This window comes from Crinia signifera, chromosome 3, assembly GCF_055691185.1.
Source record: "Crinia signifera chromosome 3, ASM5569118v1, whole genome shotgun sequence".
NCBI lineage: Eukaryota > Metazoa > Chordata > Amphibia > Anura > Myobatrachidae > Crinia > Crinia signifera.
Window position 1 is genome coordinate 115348897 of NC_139219.1, and position 16913 is coordinate 115365809.

General features: G+C 50.0%; 1 protein-coding gene across 2 annotated transcripts in view; it reads left to right on the forward strand.

The window, feature by feature from the left end:
* FMN2 (formin 2) overlaps window positions 1-16913 on the forward strand; it is a 454592-nt gene that overhangs the window by 171049 nt on the left and 266630 nt on the right. For both annotated transcript variants that reach the window (XM_083176392.1, XM_083176393.1), the window contains exon 7: window positions 8533-8620. In XM_083176392.1, the coding sequence (XP_083032518.1) occupies window positions 8533-8620 (88 nt within the window). The remainder of the gene's footprint in view (window positions 1-8532; window positions 8621-16913) is intronic.

Sequence of the window (16913 nt, forward strand, 5' to 3'; positions counted from 1 at the left end):
AAATCAAAAGGGTGACGACACCATACAATCATACGCCTCCACACTAAGGCTCTTTGCAAAGAAGTGCAACTTTGGCATACTCACAGGTGAGCTCATCCGTGAAAGGATTGTATGTGGCATACGCAATGACCAGGTACGTGCACAGCTACTAAGGGAAAAGGGCCTCACGCTAGAAACCGCCATAAGCATTTGCATGCTCCATGAGCAAGCAGAAAAGGGCACAAGGGAGTTGAAGAAAGATGCTGAAGTCTGTGTCATGGCGGCCACCACCCCCGGTCACTCACATGTGAGAACTGCGCAGCACAGCACCCCAAAGGCAGGCAGAACTGTCCCGCATATGATAAATGCTGCAATGCATGTGGCAAATGGAATCACTTCGCTAGGTGCTGTCGCTCTAAAGACCAGGCACCCACAAAACAGCAAACTGAGCCACGCTACAGCCGCACACTCCAGGTAGGTCAACAAGGTTGACACAGACCCGGTGTACGACACAGCCCGCACAACAGTCTGTGACAGTGTCGACCACACAGATGAGAGGGGTGAGATATTCATCAAGCTCAAGACAAAAAACACCAACAGAGTGGCCACGGTCAAGATAGACTCAGGCGCCAAATGCAACGTCATGTCACACAGACAATTGCACAAGCTAGATCCTACTGCACAAATCAACCCACAAGACAGAATAAACTTGATAGCATATGGAGGCCAGGTTATCACCACACTGGGCACCACGCGAATACAGTTCACCCGTGCTGAATTGCTGTTCCATATCGTGGACCAACAGGTCAAATCACTACTTGGTCTCCCGGACAGTATGAGACTAGGCCTGTTAAAACTAGGGCCTGACGTACATGCCATTCAAATGACCGTTCCAGAAATGAGAGACTTTCAAGATCTATTTGATTGCAACACACTGGGAAAACTGACGATCACGTACCACATGAGGCTGGATGACTCTATTGTTCCCACTGTTTGTGCTCCCCGCAGGGTTCCTATTGCCATGAAGGACAAGATCATCCAAGAGCTACATAGAATGATGCAACTGGGTGTCATTGCACCGATTGAGGAAGCAACGCAATGGGTGTCTGCCATGGTCGCTGCAGCTAAGAAAGATGGGACTGTACGTTTATGCATTGACCCTGTACATTTAAACAAGGCACTTCTACGCCCATACCACCCGCTCTGCACCATCGAGCAGGTGATTGCTGACATGCCAGGTGCAACCATCTTCAGCACTCTGGATGTCAAGTGCGGTTTCTTTCAGAAACCGCAGACAGAGCCTCTTCACGACTCACTGCCTTCATGACCGCCATTGGGCGGTATGTTTTCCTCTGCATGCCCATCACCACGGGCAGTGAGGTCTTCCAGCGCTGCATGGAGCAACTGTTTGCTGGTGATCCCTGTGACATCATCATTGATGACATCCTCATCTGGGGCCGCACCACGGAGGAGCATGACCAGCGCCTACACCAGGTACTTCAGCGGGCTTGTGCCCTCAACCTCAAGCTCAACCCAGACAAATTCAGAGTCACGGAGGTGGCATACAAAGGCCATGTACTCACTAGTAAGGGTGTCATGCCAGACCCAATAAGGTCTCTGCTGTCGTGCAGATGCCCCTCCCGGCAGATAAACTGGCACTACAGCGCTTCCTGGGGATGACCAACTACCTGTCAAAGTTCCTCCCGCAGTATATCGAGACCACCGCACCCCTGCGGCAGCTATTGAACCAGGACTCTGATTGGTGTTGGCTTGACACACATACAGCTGCTGTCAACCAACTAAAGACCATGCTTACAAACCCGCCGGTCCTGCAGTACTTCAATGTGCATGATCCAGTTGTCCTTGCTGCTGATGCTTCACAAAATGGCCTTGGGGCCGTGTGCCTCCAACACCGGAGACCAGTGGCATTTGCATCCAGAGCCCTCACTGACACAGAAACCAGGTACGCACAGATTGAAAAAGAATTGTTGGCCCTTGTCTTTGCCTGCAACCGATTTCAGGACTTCATCTATGGCCCTCCTGTCATGATTGAAACAGATCATCAGCCGCTCATCACTATCCTGAAGAATCTCATTCACTCCGCCTCATCTTGCATACAAAGCATGATGCTAAAACTCCAGAGGTACAACTTGGACGTTATCTACAAACCAGGCAAGGAAATGTATGTTGCCGACACATTGTCCAGAGTATTTCTGCCCTCCACTGACTCAGGTAGCACCGAGGATGATTTTGAAGTAATGGCGGTGGAAGTCCTTCCCACCAAGTGAATGGAGGAGCTGCGCGCAGCCACAAGCACAGATGAGCTCTCTCAGCGTTTTGTTGCAGTCATCCTCAATGGCTGGCCACCCTCTTCCAGAGACTTGCCACACTGCCTGCGCCCTTTCTATTGCATGAGGGATGAACTCACTATATCTGATGGCGTCATTATGCGAGGTCACCGCTTTGTGATCCCAGCTGCACTGCAGTCATCCTACACACAGCACATGTACCACGGTCATGCAGGCCTAGAGGCCACAAAGCGCAGGGCCCGGGAAACTGCATTCTGGCTCTCTATGTACAGTGACATTGAACGGGCTGTTTCACTCTGTGGCCCCTGCAACACCCTACGCCCACATCAGCCACGGGAGCCCATGCTGCTCCATGACATCCCGGACCTTCCATGGTCTATCCTTGCTGCTGACTTGTTTGAATGGAGGCGAAAGGAGTTTATGGTGCTCGTTAACTCTTACTCAGGCTGGTTCGAAATAAACTACCTGATCAACACCACAAGCCTGATGATAATCTCGAAACTAAAAAGGCACTTTGCAGCACATGTTACTCCACAGCAGTTAATCACTGACAACGCTTTAAGAGTAGAGAGTTCACAGAGTATGCAAACATATGGGACACCAGCAGCCCACACTATCCACAGTCCAACAGGTTGGCAGAGCGGGCAGTTCATTCTGCAAAGCACCTAATGGAAAAATGTGCACGAGACGGCTCGGACATATATTTAGCTCTGCTGAATCTGAGAAATACACCCAGAGATGGACTACCCTACCCTGCACAGTGTCTGTTAGCACGCCGCACCCACACAGTACTCCCTATGGCAAAGCAGCTTCTACAACCCAGAGTGGAGCCTCAGGTGCGCGACTGAATCAACAGACGCAGGGCAGGTTCCAAGGCAGCATATGACATGTAGGCACATCGCCTGCCACCACTCTCCCCAGGCCAGCCAGTCCACATGCAAACTGAACATGGTTTCGACAGAGTAGCAGTAGTGCAGCGTCCTGCAGAATGTCCAAACAGCTATGTGGTGCAATCTGACAATGCCCTATACCAGTGGTCGCCAACCCGTCACTCGCGAGCTACCGGTAGCTCGCCTGAGCGAAACGGGTGGCTCGACCACTGCTGCCTGCCCGGTCCGCCTGCCCGCTGTTGCCGCTGGCTTGCACCGCTATAGCCACCACCTTGCGCCGCTATAGCCGCCGCCTTGCCCCGCTACAGCAGCCGTCATTTTCCCCCGCCGTAGTCCTTGTTACGGGGACCAGAGGAGACAGGCGCTAGAAGTCATATTTGACCTCTAGCGTCTGACAGGGAGCACCGCGCTAAGTTCTCCCGGCACTTCCGGGTAACGCTGCAGCGCTGTGTTCCCTGTCAGATGCAAAGTCAAATATGACTTCTAGCATGGTGTGGGGGAAGAACCGATGCACTCCTTAAGCCAGCAGGGGGATGATGGAGCTGAGCTCCGATGCTGCAGCAGCCAGCAGCGAAAAGTTTATTATGGAGAAATTTATTATGGTGCAACTGCCCACTATGCCCATGTGAAGACGGGCATAGTGGATGGGGGCAAGCAGTGACCCCCTTGTCAATGAGCATTAACCCCTGGCAACAAAAATTAACCCCTGACAGCAAGCAGGTAATTTACTTTTTTTTTTTATTGGAAGCCATACTGTGGGACATTGGGGGAAATTTACCAATATGAAAAACCTAGTTTTTCGTATTGGTATTTTCCCTACGACTGCATACGACTGTTTAAGTCGTATGCAAAGTCGTGTTCCGGAGGGGGATTTAAGCAGTCATATACGACTGCTTTGTAACCCACCGATGTCGTAGGAATTCGTATTAGCGGCCGTATATACGGCCGCTAATACGAATTATTTCTAGCAGTCTGCACGGATCAGTCAGATCCGTGCAGGCTGCAATGTGTAAAAAAAAATAGAAAAATAAATAAATTTAAAAAAAAAACGGCGTGGGGTCCCCCCCACAGCCGAAACCAGCACCAGGCTGACAGAGCCTGGAGCCGGTAATTAAAAATCAGGGAACCCGACAAATAGGGGTTTCCCGATTTTTAACAACCAGCCCCAGGCTCCTGCTCTGGGGCTGGTTCCCAAAATACGGGGGACAAAATGACTAGGGGTCCCCCGTATTTTAAGAACCAGCCCCAGGCAAAACCAGCCAGCAGGGTAATGCCACAGCCGGGGGGAGACTTTTTATACAAGCCCCCCCGGCCAAAGCATTCATCCCTACCGACCAGTCAGCCTGGCCAGGGGTCCTGGGGGAGTGGGGACCCCCCCAATAAAGGGGTCCCCCCCCCTCCAGGACTTACCTGACCAGGCTGAAGCCTGGTGCTGTCCTCGATGCCCCTGGGCGGTGGGCATCGAGCTGATGGTATGGTGTAAAAAATAGAATAAAAACCATTGTCTTTTACTGGTGAACTATGAGTCCCAGCAAGCCTCCCCCGCAAGCTGGGACTTGGAGAACCACAAGTCCCAGCCTGCGGGGCATTAAAGGGCCCGCTGGGTCTTGTAGTGCCACAGTAAAAGAAAGAGTTAAATAAACACACTGACACACGTGAAAAATAAAAGTTTAATACATACATAACACATACATACTGATACTTACCTTTCTTGATCCCGTAGGTAGCCCTGGTCCTGATGTCCTGTGTCGTCCATGTCGGCTGTCTGCGTCGTCCTCCAGGTCCATGTCGACGGTCCGTGTTGTCCTCCAGGTCCATGGCGGGGTCCGGGTCCGAAGAAATCCATGTTGGAGCTGTGGAAGGAAATCCTACTCACCTGGTCCTGCGCTGAAGAAGTCTTCTCTTGATCAGACGTAGTCCAGGTAATCTTCATGCTGTCGCCGGTCCCCGCTGTCTGCGCTGTCTCTGCATCGCGCTGAGGAGAGATGCTGAAGTTTCATATTCGGCGCCTCTCCTCAGACTGAATTCTATTGGCCGCCTAGCAGGCCAATCAGGAGCCGAGAAAGTCGGCTCCTGATTGGCCTGCTAGGCGGCCAATAGAATTCAGTCTGAGGAGAGGCGCCGAATATGAAACTTCAGCATCTCTCCTCAGCGCGATGCAGAGACAGCGCAGACAGCGGGGACCGGCGACAGCATGAAGATTACCTGGACTACGTCGGATCAAGAGAAGACTTCTTCAGCGCAGGACCAGGTGAGTAGGATTTCCTTCCACAGCTCCAACATGGATTTCTTCGGACCCGGACCCCGCCATGGACCTGGAGGACGACACGGACCGTCGACATGGACCTGGAGGACGACGCAGACAGCCGACATGGACGACACAGGACATCAGGACCAGGGCTACCTACGGGATCAAGAAAGGTAAGTATCAGTATGTATGTGTTATGTATGTATTAAACTTTTATTTTTCACGTGTGTCAGTGTGTTTATTTAACTCTTTCTTTTACTGTGGCACTACAAGACCCAGCGGGCCCTTTAATGCCCCGCAGGCTGGGACTTGTGGTTCTCCAAGTCCCAGCTTGCGGGGGAGGCTTGCTGGGACTCATAGTTCACCAGTAAAAGACAATGGTTTTTATTCTATTTTTTACACCATACCATCAGCTCGATGCCCACCGCCCAGGGGCATCGAGGACAGCACCAGGCTTCAGCCTGGTCAGGTAAGTTCTGGAGGGGGGGACCCCTTTATTGGGGGGGTCCCCACTCCCCCAGGGCCCCTGGCCAGGCTGACTGGTCGGTAGGGATGAATGCTTTGGCCGGGGGGACTTGTATAAAAAGTCTCCCCCCGGCTGTGGCATTACCCTGCTGGCTGGTTTTGCCTGGGGCTGGTTCTTAAAATACGGGGGACCCCTAGTCATTTTGTCCCCCGTATTTTGGGAACCAGCCCCAGAGCAGGAGCCTGGGGCTGGTTGTTAAAAATCGGGGAACCCCTATTTGTCGGGTTCCCTGATTTTTAATTACCGGCTCCAGGCTCTGTCAGCCTGGTGCTGGTTTCGGCTGTGGGGGGGACCCCACGCCGTTTTTTTTTAAAATTTATTTATTTTTCTATTTTTTTACACCGAAGCCTGCACGGATCTGACTGATCCGTGCAGGCTAAAACGCAAATACGACATGAAAATGGTGTTCTATTTTCCTGTCGTATTTGCATGCCTGTTTTACACCACTAAGCAGCCGTATTATCAGTACGGCTGCTTAGTAAATCAGAAACCACCATTCTTTTGAATGGTGATTTCTGTCGTATTCTATCGATGGTGTAGACATTCGTATTTGTAAATACAAATACGAATGTTCCATCTTTAGGACTACGAATTGTTGTATTTTTGGGATTGTAAATCCCGAAAATACAAATTCGTAAAAAAAAAGGTGTATTTCTGCCTACGAATACACCTTTTTTCTACGAATCCATTTTGGTAAATTTCCCCCATTGTGTGCAGAATCTTGTGTAAGGGGCATTGCGGTGTGTGGTATAATGCATTTTTGGGGGCTGTCCTGCTTCCCACCTGGGGCCGGCAGTGTCCTGCGGTGAATAGACGGTGTGCATATGCGCACACCGTCTATTCATAGAGGCTGGGGGCATGGCCAGCAGCTCTCAGAGTGCTGGCCATGCCCCCATAGTGGAAAAAAATGGGGGATGTGGCCTCACAGGAGTACCACGGTAGTAGGTCACCCCCCCTAATTTCGTGCGCATGCCGATGTCCCTTCTCCTCTGCCTCCAATGTTGGGAGGTATGTATGCGGCATATTGGACATTGCAGTGTGTGGCATAATGCGTCAGGGGCATTACAGTGTGTGGCATAAGTGTAAAGGGCATTTTTTGGTTATTATGCAGGTTTTTTTATTTAATTTTTATTTTAGTAGCTCTTCAGGCGGTTTATTTTGTCGCGAGTAGCTCTCGCCCCAAAAAAGGTTGGAGACCACTGCCCTATACGAACTCAACCACCGACACCTGCTGAGTGTGGCTGAGGATAACTCTGCACAGCCGGGTCCATCAGCTCCTACCACTGCTGCAACCAATGTCAGTGATGATTCACATCATTTGGGCGATCCCATCCCAGAGACCATACTGATGGCAGAACCCTCCCAAGATGCCGAGGACAGTTCCATGGGTTCTCAATACACCATCACCAGGTCTGGTCATGTATCCAAACCCAATCCCAAGATCCAGGACTTTATTGTTTAGTCTTTCTTCTTATATTTGTCTTTGTTTTATATTGTTGCCACAGTTCATGCATATTGTGTCCTTCCAGTTAAAAGGGGGGATGTAGATGCATGCGGTGCATCTTGGTACATGTAGTCTCAAGGTATGACTCACTTCCGGTCAGGAGGCCGGGCAGTCAGTCAGAGTTAGCTGGAGGATGAATAAAGACACACCTGATTCAAGCTGCACTGGTGTCCGTGAGTTGATTGATACACACACATCTACAGCCACCATCGGTTTCCCGACCAATAGTCGCAACATCAGTCCACGGCTACCGGGCTGACACATTCCATTGCTCCCAGGCCGACACAGTCCACAGCTCCCAGGCTGACTCAGTCCATTGCTCCTAGGCCGACACAGCCCACAGCTCCCAGGCCGACACAGTCCACAGCTCCCAGGCTGACACAGTCTACGGCTCCCAGGCTGACAGTCCACGGCTCCCAGGCTGACAGTCCACAGCTCCCAAGCTAACACAGTCCATGGCTCCCAGGCCGACACAATCCACGGCTCCCAGGCCAACACAATCCATGGCTCCCAGGCCGACACAGTCCAGGGCTCCTAGGCTGACATAATCTAAAGCTCCCAGGCCAAAGGATACCATATCAGTTCCCAGGCCGATACCATGGTGTTCAATTCCTAACTATCGCTGATCTATCGATACTGATCACTCAGTGATAAGCCAGTTAGGTGTGGGAACTCTGACAGATGGCCACGACCTGTCCACTGATTGCAGCAAAGTCTAAACATCCTTGCGGGGTCCCTGGTGAAAACTATCGGTGGGGTTAGACTTCGCCCATCTGATCAGTCATGTCAACTGCCCAGTGACATATGAACTGTCATTACCTCAAACCCCAAGTCTTCCAGTATCCTGAACCCACCACTGGCTCACTACTGCCAAAGCCGGGGACACCAGTTACCGGAGCCCTGACAGGTTGCTGTGGAGGGGGTAGAGCCAACATGACATGACTCCATTTGATTTGCATCATTTTGGCTCCACCCCTCCCGATAGACCCACAATGCATTTTTCCCTCTGTGTTGTCAGTTAGGTACCTAACAGGTCTACTGTAATACTTGACTAAGATGTCTTTTATTCTCAACAGGTTGTCAAGCTATTAAGCAATAAAAGATCACAAGCTGTGGGAATATTAATGTCCAGTCTTCATTTAGACATGAAAGATATACAACATGGTAAGAATATTATTTACTTTGACTTTAGTAATTACATTTTTTTGCAACAGTGAAGTACTGTACAAACTGAAAAGCACATTAATAATGTCAGCTCCCTTATGGAGGAGAAGTGGTATCAGCACACATTATGGGCCTGATTCTGGTTGGTTTGCACATGGACAAAACCATGTGCACTGCAGGTGGGGCTGATGTAACATGTGCAGAGAGAGTTACAAATTGCAGGGTAAAAATAAAGCAGCCAGTATTTACTCTGCACATAAACCAGGGTTGCCTACCTGACCCTCTCCTTCAGGGAGAATATGCTCTGTTCCTGCAATTCCCTGGTAATGTGATTGCCATCTTCTGGGGATGCAGTTTAAATCCCGGCGGTCGGGATCCCAGCATTCAGAATCCCGACGCTGGAATCCCGACCTCCGAAATCCCGACACTTTCTCCCTCCAGGGGTGTCCACGACACCCCCGGAGGGAGAATAAATTAGCGTGCCGAGCGTAGCGAGGCACCAGGCCCGCTGCGTGGCGAGCGCAGCGAGCCCGCAAGGGGGGGCGATCCACGTCATTTCGGCGGTCGGGATTCCGGCGTCGGGATTTTGAACGCCGATATCCCGACCGCCGGGATTTCATACTGAATCCATCTTCTGTGGTGAACACCTTTCTTATCAATTACCTGGCTCACCACAGATGCTGGCAATCATACATTACCAAGGAAGTCCAGGAACAAAGCATTTTCTCCCTGAAGGAGAGGATCAGGTAGGCAATAAACAAAATAACTCCCCCAAATGTAACTCTCTCTGCACATGTTACATCAGTCCACCCTGCAGTGCACATGGTTTTGTCCATTAAAGAAGGAGTTTGCTTTTGCAAACCAACCAGAATCACCCCCTAGTATGATGGGGCCTCTGTAAATTAAAGGGGTGACCCTGTCCACAGGCGTGTGCACGGGGGGTGCCAGGGGTGCACAGGCACCTCCTAATCATTGCCGGCACCCACACAGGATTGCACACTAAAATGTTGATTCCCGGGCCGCAGCAGCGCAGCACCCGGTTACCGGCCGGCGGTGGACAGGATTGCATTAACTGCCTGCTGCCGCTGACCTCCAGCCCACACGCCAACAATACGGGGGAAATTTACAAAAGGAAATTTGTAAAAAAAAAATAGGTGTATTTGTATCCAGAAATACACTTATTTTTGACATTTACTATCACGAAAATACGGCAATTCGTATTCGTATTGATGTGCTATCAATACGAATATGAATTGCCGTATTTTCGTGATATTAAGGGGGAAATTTACTAATATGAAAAACCTAGTTTTTCGTATTAGTATTTTTCCTTCGACTGCATCAGTCCTATGCAAAGTCGTGTTCCGGAGGGGGATTTACAAAGCAGTCATATACGACTGCTTTGTAACCCTCCGATGGTGTAATGATTCGTATTAGCTGGCCATATATACGGCCGCTAATAAGAATTAGTAGAGGCAGTCTGCACGGATCAGTCAGATCCGTGCAGGCTGCAAGGTGTAAAAAAAAAATAGAAAAAATAAATAAATAAAAAAACAGCGTGGGGTCCCCCCCACAGCTGTAACCAGCACCAGGCTGAAAGAGCCGGGCCGGTAATTAAAAATCAGGGAACCCGACAAAAAGGGGTTCCCCGATTTTTAACAGCCAGCCCCAGGCTCCAGGTCCGGGGCTGGTTCCCAAAATATGGGGGACAAAATAACTAGGGGTCCCCCGTATTTTAAGAACCAGCCCCAGGCCAAACCAACCAGCAGGGTAATGTCACAGCCGGGGGACACTTATTATATAAGGTCCCGCGGCCAAAACATTAACCCCCTGAGCGGTCAGCCTGGCCAGGGGCCCTGGGGGAGTGGGGACCCCCCCAATAAAGGGGTCCCCCCCCTCCAGGACTTACCTGACCAGGCTGAAGCCTGGTGCTGTCCCCGGTGGCCCTGTGCGGTGGCCACCGGGCTTATCTTGGTGTAAAAAAAAGATGAATAAACTATTGTTTTAAACTGTGGAACTATGAGTCCCCGCAAGCTGGGATTTGGAAAACCCCAAGTCCCAGCCTGCGGGGCATTAAAGGGCCCGCTGGGTCTTGTAGTTCCACAGTAAAAAAAATAGTTAAATAAATACACACTGACACCTGAAAAATAAAAGTTTAATACATACATTACACATATACTGATACTTACCTATCTTGATCCCGTAGGTAGGTCCCAGGGTCTTGATCCGGTGCCTTGTCCTGGTTCCGGATCCATGTCGGCATTCTTCTGCATGTTGATCTTCATGTCGGCGTTAGCGTCCGGTCCGGGGTCCGAAGAAATCCATGGTGGACCTGTGGAAGGAAATCCTACTCACCCAGGTCCTCCATGGAAGTTCTTCTGGCTTGATCCGACGTAGTCCAGGGCTTCTTCCTTCTTCTTCAAGCTGCCGGCGACTCCGGCATCTCCCCGCTGCGGACTGAGAGGCGCAGAGATGTTTCCTCCGGAGTCGCCGGCAGCTTGAAGAAGAAGGAAGAAGCCCTGGACTACGTCGGATCAAGCCAGAAGAACTTCCATGGAGGACCTGGGTGAGTAGGATTTTCTTCCACAGGTCCACCATAGATTTCTTCAGACCCCGGACCGGACGCCGACATGAAGATCGACATGCAGAAGACTGCCGACATGGATCCGGAACCAGGACAAGGCACCGGATCAAGACTCTGGGACCTACCTACGGGATCAAGATAGGTAAGTATCAGTATGTATTAAACTTCTATTTTTCAGGTGTCAGTGAGTATTTATTTAAATATTTTTTTTACTGTGGAACTACAAGACCCAGCGGGCCCTTTAATGCCCCGCAGGCTGGGACTTGTGGTTCTCCAAGTCCCAGCTTGTGGGGGAGGCTTGCTGGGACTCATAGTTCCACAGTTTAAAACAATAGTTTATTCATCTGTTTTTTTACAAAAAGATCAGCCCGGTGGCCACCGCACAGGGCCACCGGGGACAGCACCAGGCTTCAGCCTGGTCAGGTAAGTCCTGGAGGGAGGGGTCCCCACGGCCCCTGCTCTTTCAGCCTGGTGCTGGTTACAGCTGTGGGGGGGACCCCGCGCCGTTTTTTTTTTTTTTTTTTATTTATTTATTTTTCTATTTATTTACACTAAAGCCTGCATGGATCTGACTGATCCGTGCAGGCTAAAGCCAAATACGACAGGACAATCAAGGTGTATTTTCCTGTCGTATTTTCGTGCCTGTTTTACACCAATTAGCAGCCGTATTATCAATACGGCTGCTTAGTAAATCAGGAACCACCATTCTTTTGAATGGTGATTCCTGTCGTATTCTATCAATGGTGTAGACATTCGTATTTGTAAATACAAATACGAATGTCCCATCTTTAGGAATACGAATTGCTGTATTTATGGGATAGTAAATCCCGAAAATACAAATGTGTAAAAAATAGGTGTATTTCTGCCTACGAATACACCTATTTTTTACGAATTCATATTAGTAAATTTCCCCCTAAATGTCAAAATGAAGTGTATTTCTGTATACAAATACACCTATTTTTTACAAATTTCCTTTAGTAAATTTCCCCCAATATGTACAATTGTTAGTAAAGCAGTATATATTTTATTAAAAATCTTCACATAAAACTTCATAGTTTGCATCCATTCCTTTCATTCATAATGATATAAACAACCCTACACGTTTCGTCTTTAGAAAGACTTCATCAGGTTTTTTTTTTTTTCACAAATAAAGCAATGATTCAGAAGTGAGTTGCAAATAACACTCTTTTCAGAGATCCCAAGATTGAAGGTTAAAGTGTCCTGTAGGACACATTGGGGGAAATTTACTAAGATATGTATTCTACTTCACATGTGATGTTGCTATGGGCAACCAATCAGATCCCATCTACTATCTTCTAGAGGGTGCTAAATAAATAAAAAGTAGATTCTGATCACATGTGAAGTAGAATACACATCTTAGTAAATTTCTCCCATTGGGTGGCCAATGCCTCAAGATGGTGTTCAATTTTCCAAATAGCGGTCGAAAATAATGACAGCCAAGAATAGATGAAACAAGCCATATCGTACTTAAAAAATGGGCGTGATATCGCGTCTCCCAAATACAAATAGGGTAAAATACCCTGGATAGTGTCAGCACCTGGAATAGTTCTAGCTAGGAACACATCCAGCAGCAGACTGAATGCTGGATGTGTTCCTAGCTAGAACGCTAGAAAAGGGCTCAACAATCCCAGAAAAAAATTACAAAAAATAAATGAACAAAGCAAGCCTTGAGCGCTATAAAATGTCCTGCTGATGCTTGTCTTTAAATTATAGTTCAACTGTAAACTATCTAGAAAGACCTCTCGCAGCACTGGACCCTTGGGGTACAGTACATCCAGCTTGTACTGAACCCAAGGGTCTAGCACTGCGAGAGGTCTTTAAAAAAAAACACACATACAATGTCAGAAAGAAACTGAGAGTTATATAGTGGCAGTAGCGGTTTCCCCCAGCAGCACAGAGTATATCAGGAGATTATGCTGCGGAAGGCACCCTTGGTTTCCTGCAGCTCATGCAATCCATTTGTTACCCCGTCTCCTCCTTCTAGTGGAGAGCGCCCCCCTCAAAAGCAACTAGTCATCAAGTACAGCATGGGGGACCTCCTGAAATGGTCCCCTCTCTAGATTACAGTGGCCGACTCCCGACGGAGCAGACAGCGAGCACTTCATTGGCCTGTGTGGCCCTCGCAGGCCTGACCACTCTGTGCAGCACAGACAGCAAGAAGCCCCCTGGCAGAAGGACCCCTATGGTCACAGGCAGCAGAAGATGCAGCAGGGGCTCCGAAGGTCGGATCCCCCGGGGGCGTTGTGGCAGCAGTCCCAAAGTGAGCCGAGCACATGCTCGCTGCCCAGCACAGGTTCCTGCCAGCTGCATCACCGCCTGTGACCCGGTCTGCAGCTGGCCGGGTCCCGAGAGCCCACACCAGTTGGCCCACACCCTGGAGAAGAGGTAATTCTCCCGACCAGACCTCCAACGGCGGCTGCCTGGTGACCCCTGGGCAGAAAGGTGAGACAACCACTGCCTAAAGTGGCTACAGTGATAGCCCCTGTCCCAGAGTCAGCCAAGCCCGAAATCGCAGGCACGTTCTCCCCCCTAGCATGCTGGTCTACCTCCCACCCCCAGCAGGCAGGACACACAAGGTCCCCAAGGCCCCTCACAGCTGCAGTGCCCCTCAGGGCTAAGCCATATTTCCCCCAGTTCCACAGGCATTCCCCCAGGTCTTCAGGGTGCTATGGACCAGCACTGGCAGTGCAGGCTCGAGGCCCAAAAGAGGGGCCCTGGCAGGAGATAGGGCAGGGCATGCTCCGCCAACAAAAAGGCCGCGTCCAAGCACCATCGCATGTGCTGGCCCCAGCCGCCCCCTGCAGCTATCAGCATCTCTGTGCATAGGCAATAAGGCCAAAGCCCCCGGGGACAACAACTGGAGAAGTGCAGCCCACAACAATGTGGATACAACCATTGGGTATCCACCCCTTTCAGTGGGAATGACCAGCAACAGCACAAGACGTGTGATGTGCAGGAGGGTCTGCCTAGCAGGGGTCCTTGTCAAGTGGAGACACAGAGGCCACAAATCTGCTCTCCTGGCAATCCTTCTTTCGAACACCCATTCCCTGACAAACAAGTTGGATGACCTGTCCCTGCTAGTAAAGGATGCTAGTTTGGGCACCGCAGGGTCCTCCATCCTGTGCTTCATGGAAACCTGGCTAGAGGACCTCATTACAGACTCCTCACTGTCCCTCCCGGGCTACGGGCTCTTCAGGGCGGATTTGTGACAAGGCACTCTCTGGCAAATCTAAAGGAGGAGATATCTGCTTCTTTATAAATGAAGGGTGGTGAACTGGTGGAAGGACTCTGGGAAAATCCTGCAGCCGTCAACTGGAGACGTTCACCATCAGATGCAACCCTCTGGAATTTGCCTCTATTATCCTGATGGGTGTTTACATCACCCCACAAGCAAACGTAAAGGAGGCCCAAGAACAACTACAGTAGCCACCCTTATTGCAGACACTGAACTCAAACACCCAGACTCCCTGCTCATGGTGCTAAGCAACTTCAACAGCGCCAACCTGGGACAGGAGCTACCTAAATTCAAGCAGCAGGTCAAATGTCCCACCGGGGAGGGGTGCACCCTGGATCACTGCTACACCACCATAAAGTTAGCTTACAGGGCCATCCCACATGCGGCCCTGGGTCTTTCAGACCACTGCATTATCCACCTTCTACCAACATACACACAGGCTAAAAGTCAACAAAGCCGGTAGTCCGGTCAGCCAAAAGCTGGACAAGTGAGGCAAAGCAATCGCTCCAGGCCTGCTTCGACTGTACGGACTTGGAGGGTCTTTGAAGTCTCTGCCTCTGACCTTGATGAGCTAGCGAATGTTGTGACGGCTTACGTCAGCTTCTGAGAGGACCTGTGCGTACCAGCAAAAATGGTCCGATCCTTCTGCAATAACAAGCCATAGTTTGGCAGCACCTAAGGAAACTCTGCGTGCCAAGGAGGAGGCCTACAGCAGTGGGGAAAGGGTCATGTACAAAAAAAGCCAGAAACTCTCAGAGCCAAGAAATCAAGCTAGTCAAAAAGCTGATCTCTCAACCGATGATCCTGCAGCAGTCTGGAAAGGCATGCAAGCCATCACCGTCTACAGGAAAGCCCCAAGGCCAGTGGCAATGCACCAAGATCTGGTGAACGAGAGAAGAGTGCCCCAAACACCAGCCCTCTCCCTGACCAGAGCAAAACTACTCTACCACCTCTTCCTCCTGGCCCTTCCCCTCAGGTCCTCCAGGTGGACCCAGGAGAGGTAGAAGCCCTGTTTAAAAGGGTCAAACCAAGGAAGGCCGTGGGCCCTGATGGAGTGTACCCATCCACCCTTAAGACCAGTGCAGAGCAGCTTTCCCCCATCTTTGCTGCAATCTTCAATGCCTTTCTGGAAACATGCAGGGTTCCAGTCTGCTTTAAACTCTCCTGTGAAATACTTAAATGACTACCGACCACTTGCTCTAACTCCAGTGACCATGAAAGTACTTGAAGGACTAATACTGAAGCACCTGATAGAAGTGACCAACTCCCATCTTGACTCTCTACAGTTTGCCTACCAGGGCATAGTCAATCAAGGGCTACACTACATCCTGCAGCACCTTGATCACCCTGGCACCTATGCAAGGGTCCTTTTCATTGACTTCAGCTTGGCGTTCAACACAATCTCCCCTTGTATCCTGCAGCCCAAACTTCTCTCCCTTGGAGTCCCAGAACCAACATGCTCATGGATTGTGAACTTCCTTAAAGCTAGGGAACAGGTGGTGAAAGCCAGAGCTTTCACATCCTCTGCACACATGATCAGCACTGGCGCGCCCCAGTGATGCGTACTTTCCCCCTTAATCTTCTCCCTTTACACCAGCGATTGCTCCTCGGCTGAGCAGTCAGTATTGATCATAAAATTTGTAGACAACACCACAGTAATCGGCCAAATTGAGGGGGGGGGGGACGGGACGAGACCGCATACAGGAGGGAGGTGGAGAGGTTAATCAAATGGTGCAACATGAACAACCCTGATCTGAACCCGGCCAAGACAGTCGAAATGGTGGCCAACTTTAGAAGAAAATCGAGCACCTTGGTCCCACTAGTCATCTCCAACAATGTGGTACAACAGGTCAAGACCTTCAAATTTCTAGGGACAACTACAGATGTAGCCCCTCTCATTTATCTTCCTTAGGCCATGGCCCAGCATGGCTCACCAAGGCTATCCTATTGTTCTCAGCTGCAATACAATACATAGAACAATATAGCAGGGGATTAGCAGAGTAATCCTATTACTCACTTAATCCTATTAAAGGAATAGATGAGATGGGCTCCATCTGTATTTCCCACGACCTGAAATGGGGCCCTAACATAAACACGAATCTGATAAACATAAACTGCAAAGGATAGTGAGGACAGCAGAGAAGATCATTGGAGCTGACCTCCTCCTGTACAAGAACTGTACTCAGCCAGGGTCAAGAAGCATGCGGCGAAGATCACAGCAGACAAGCTCCACCCTGGGCATAGCCTAGTTGACACTCTCCCATTGGGCAGGTGCTTCAGGTGCTTTTGAACAAGGCACTACAATCTTCTCCAACCCCAGTTAGGGGGTAAAAACATGATCTGACCGCAGTATGTACTTGTCTAATATAACCACTGTATGTATGCAGTGGCCAATAAAGTCCATTCGGAGTCTGATAATGTGTTTCGCTCCAATGTAAAGTTTTATTTATACTGTG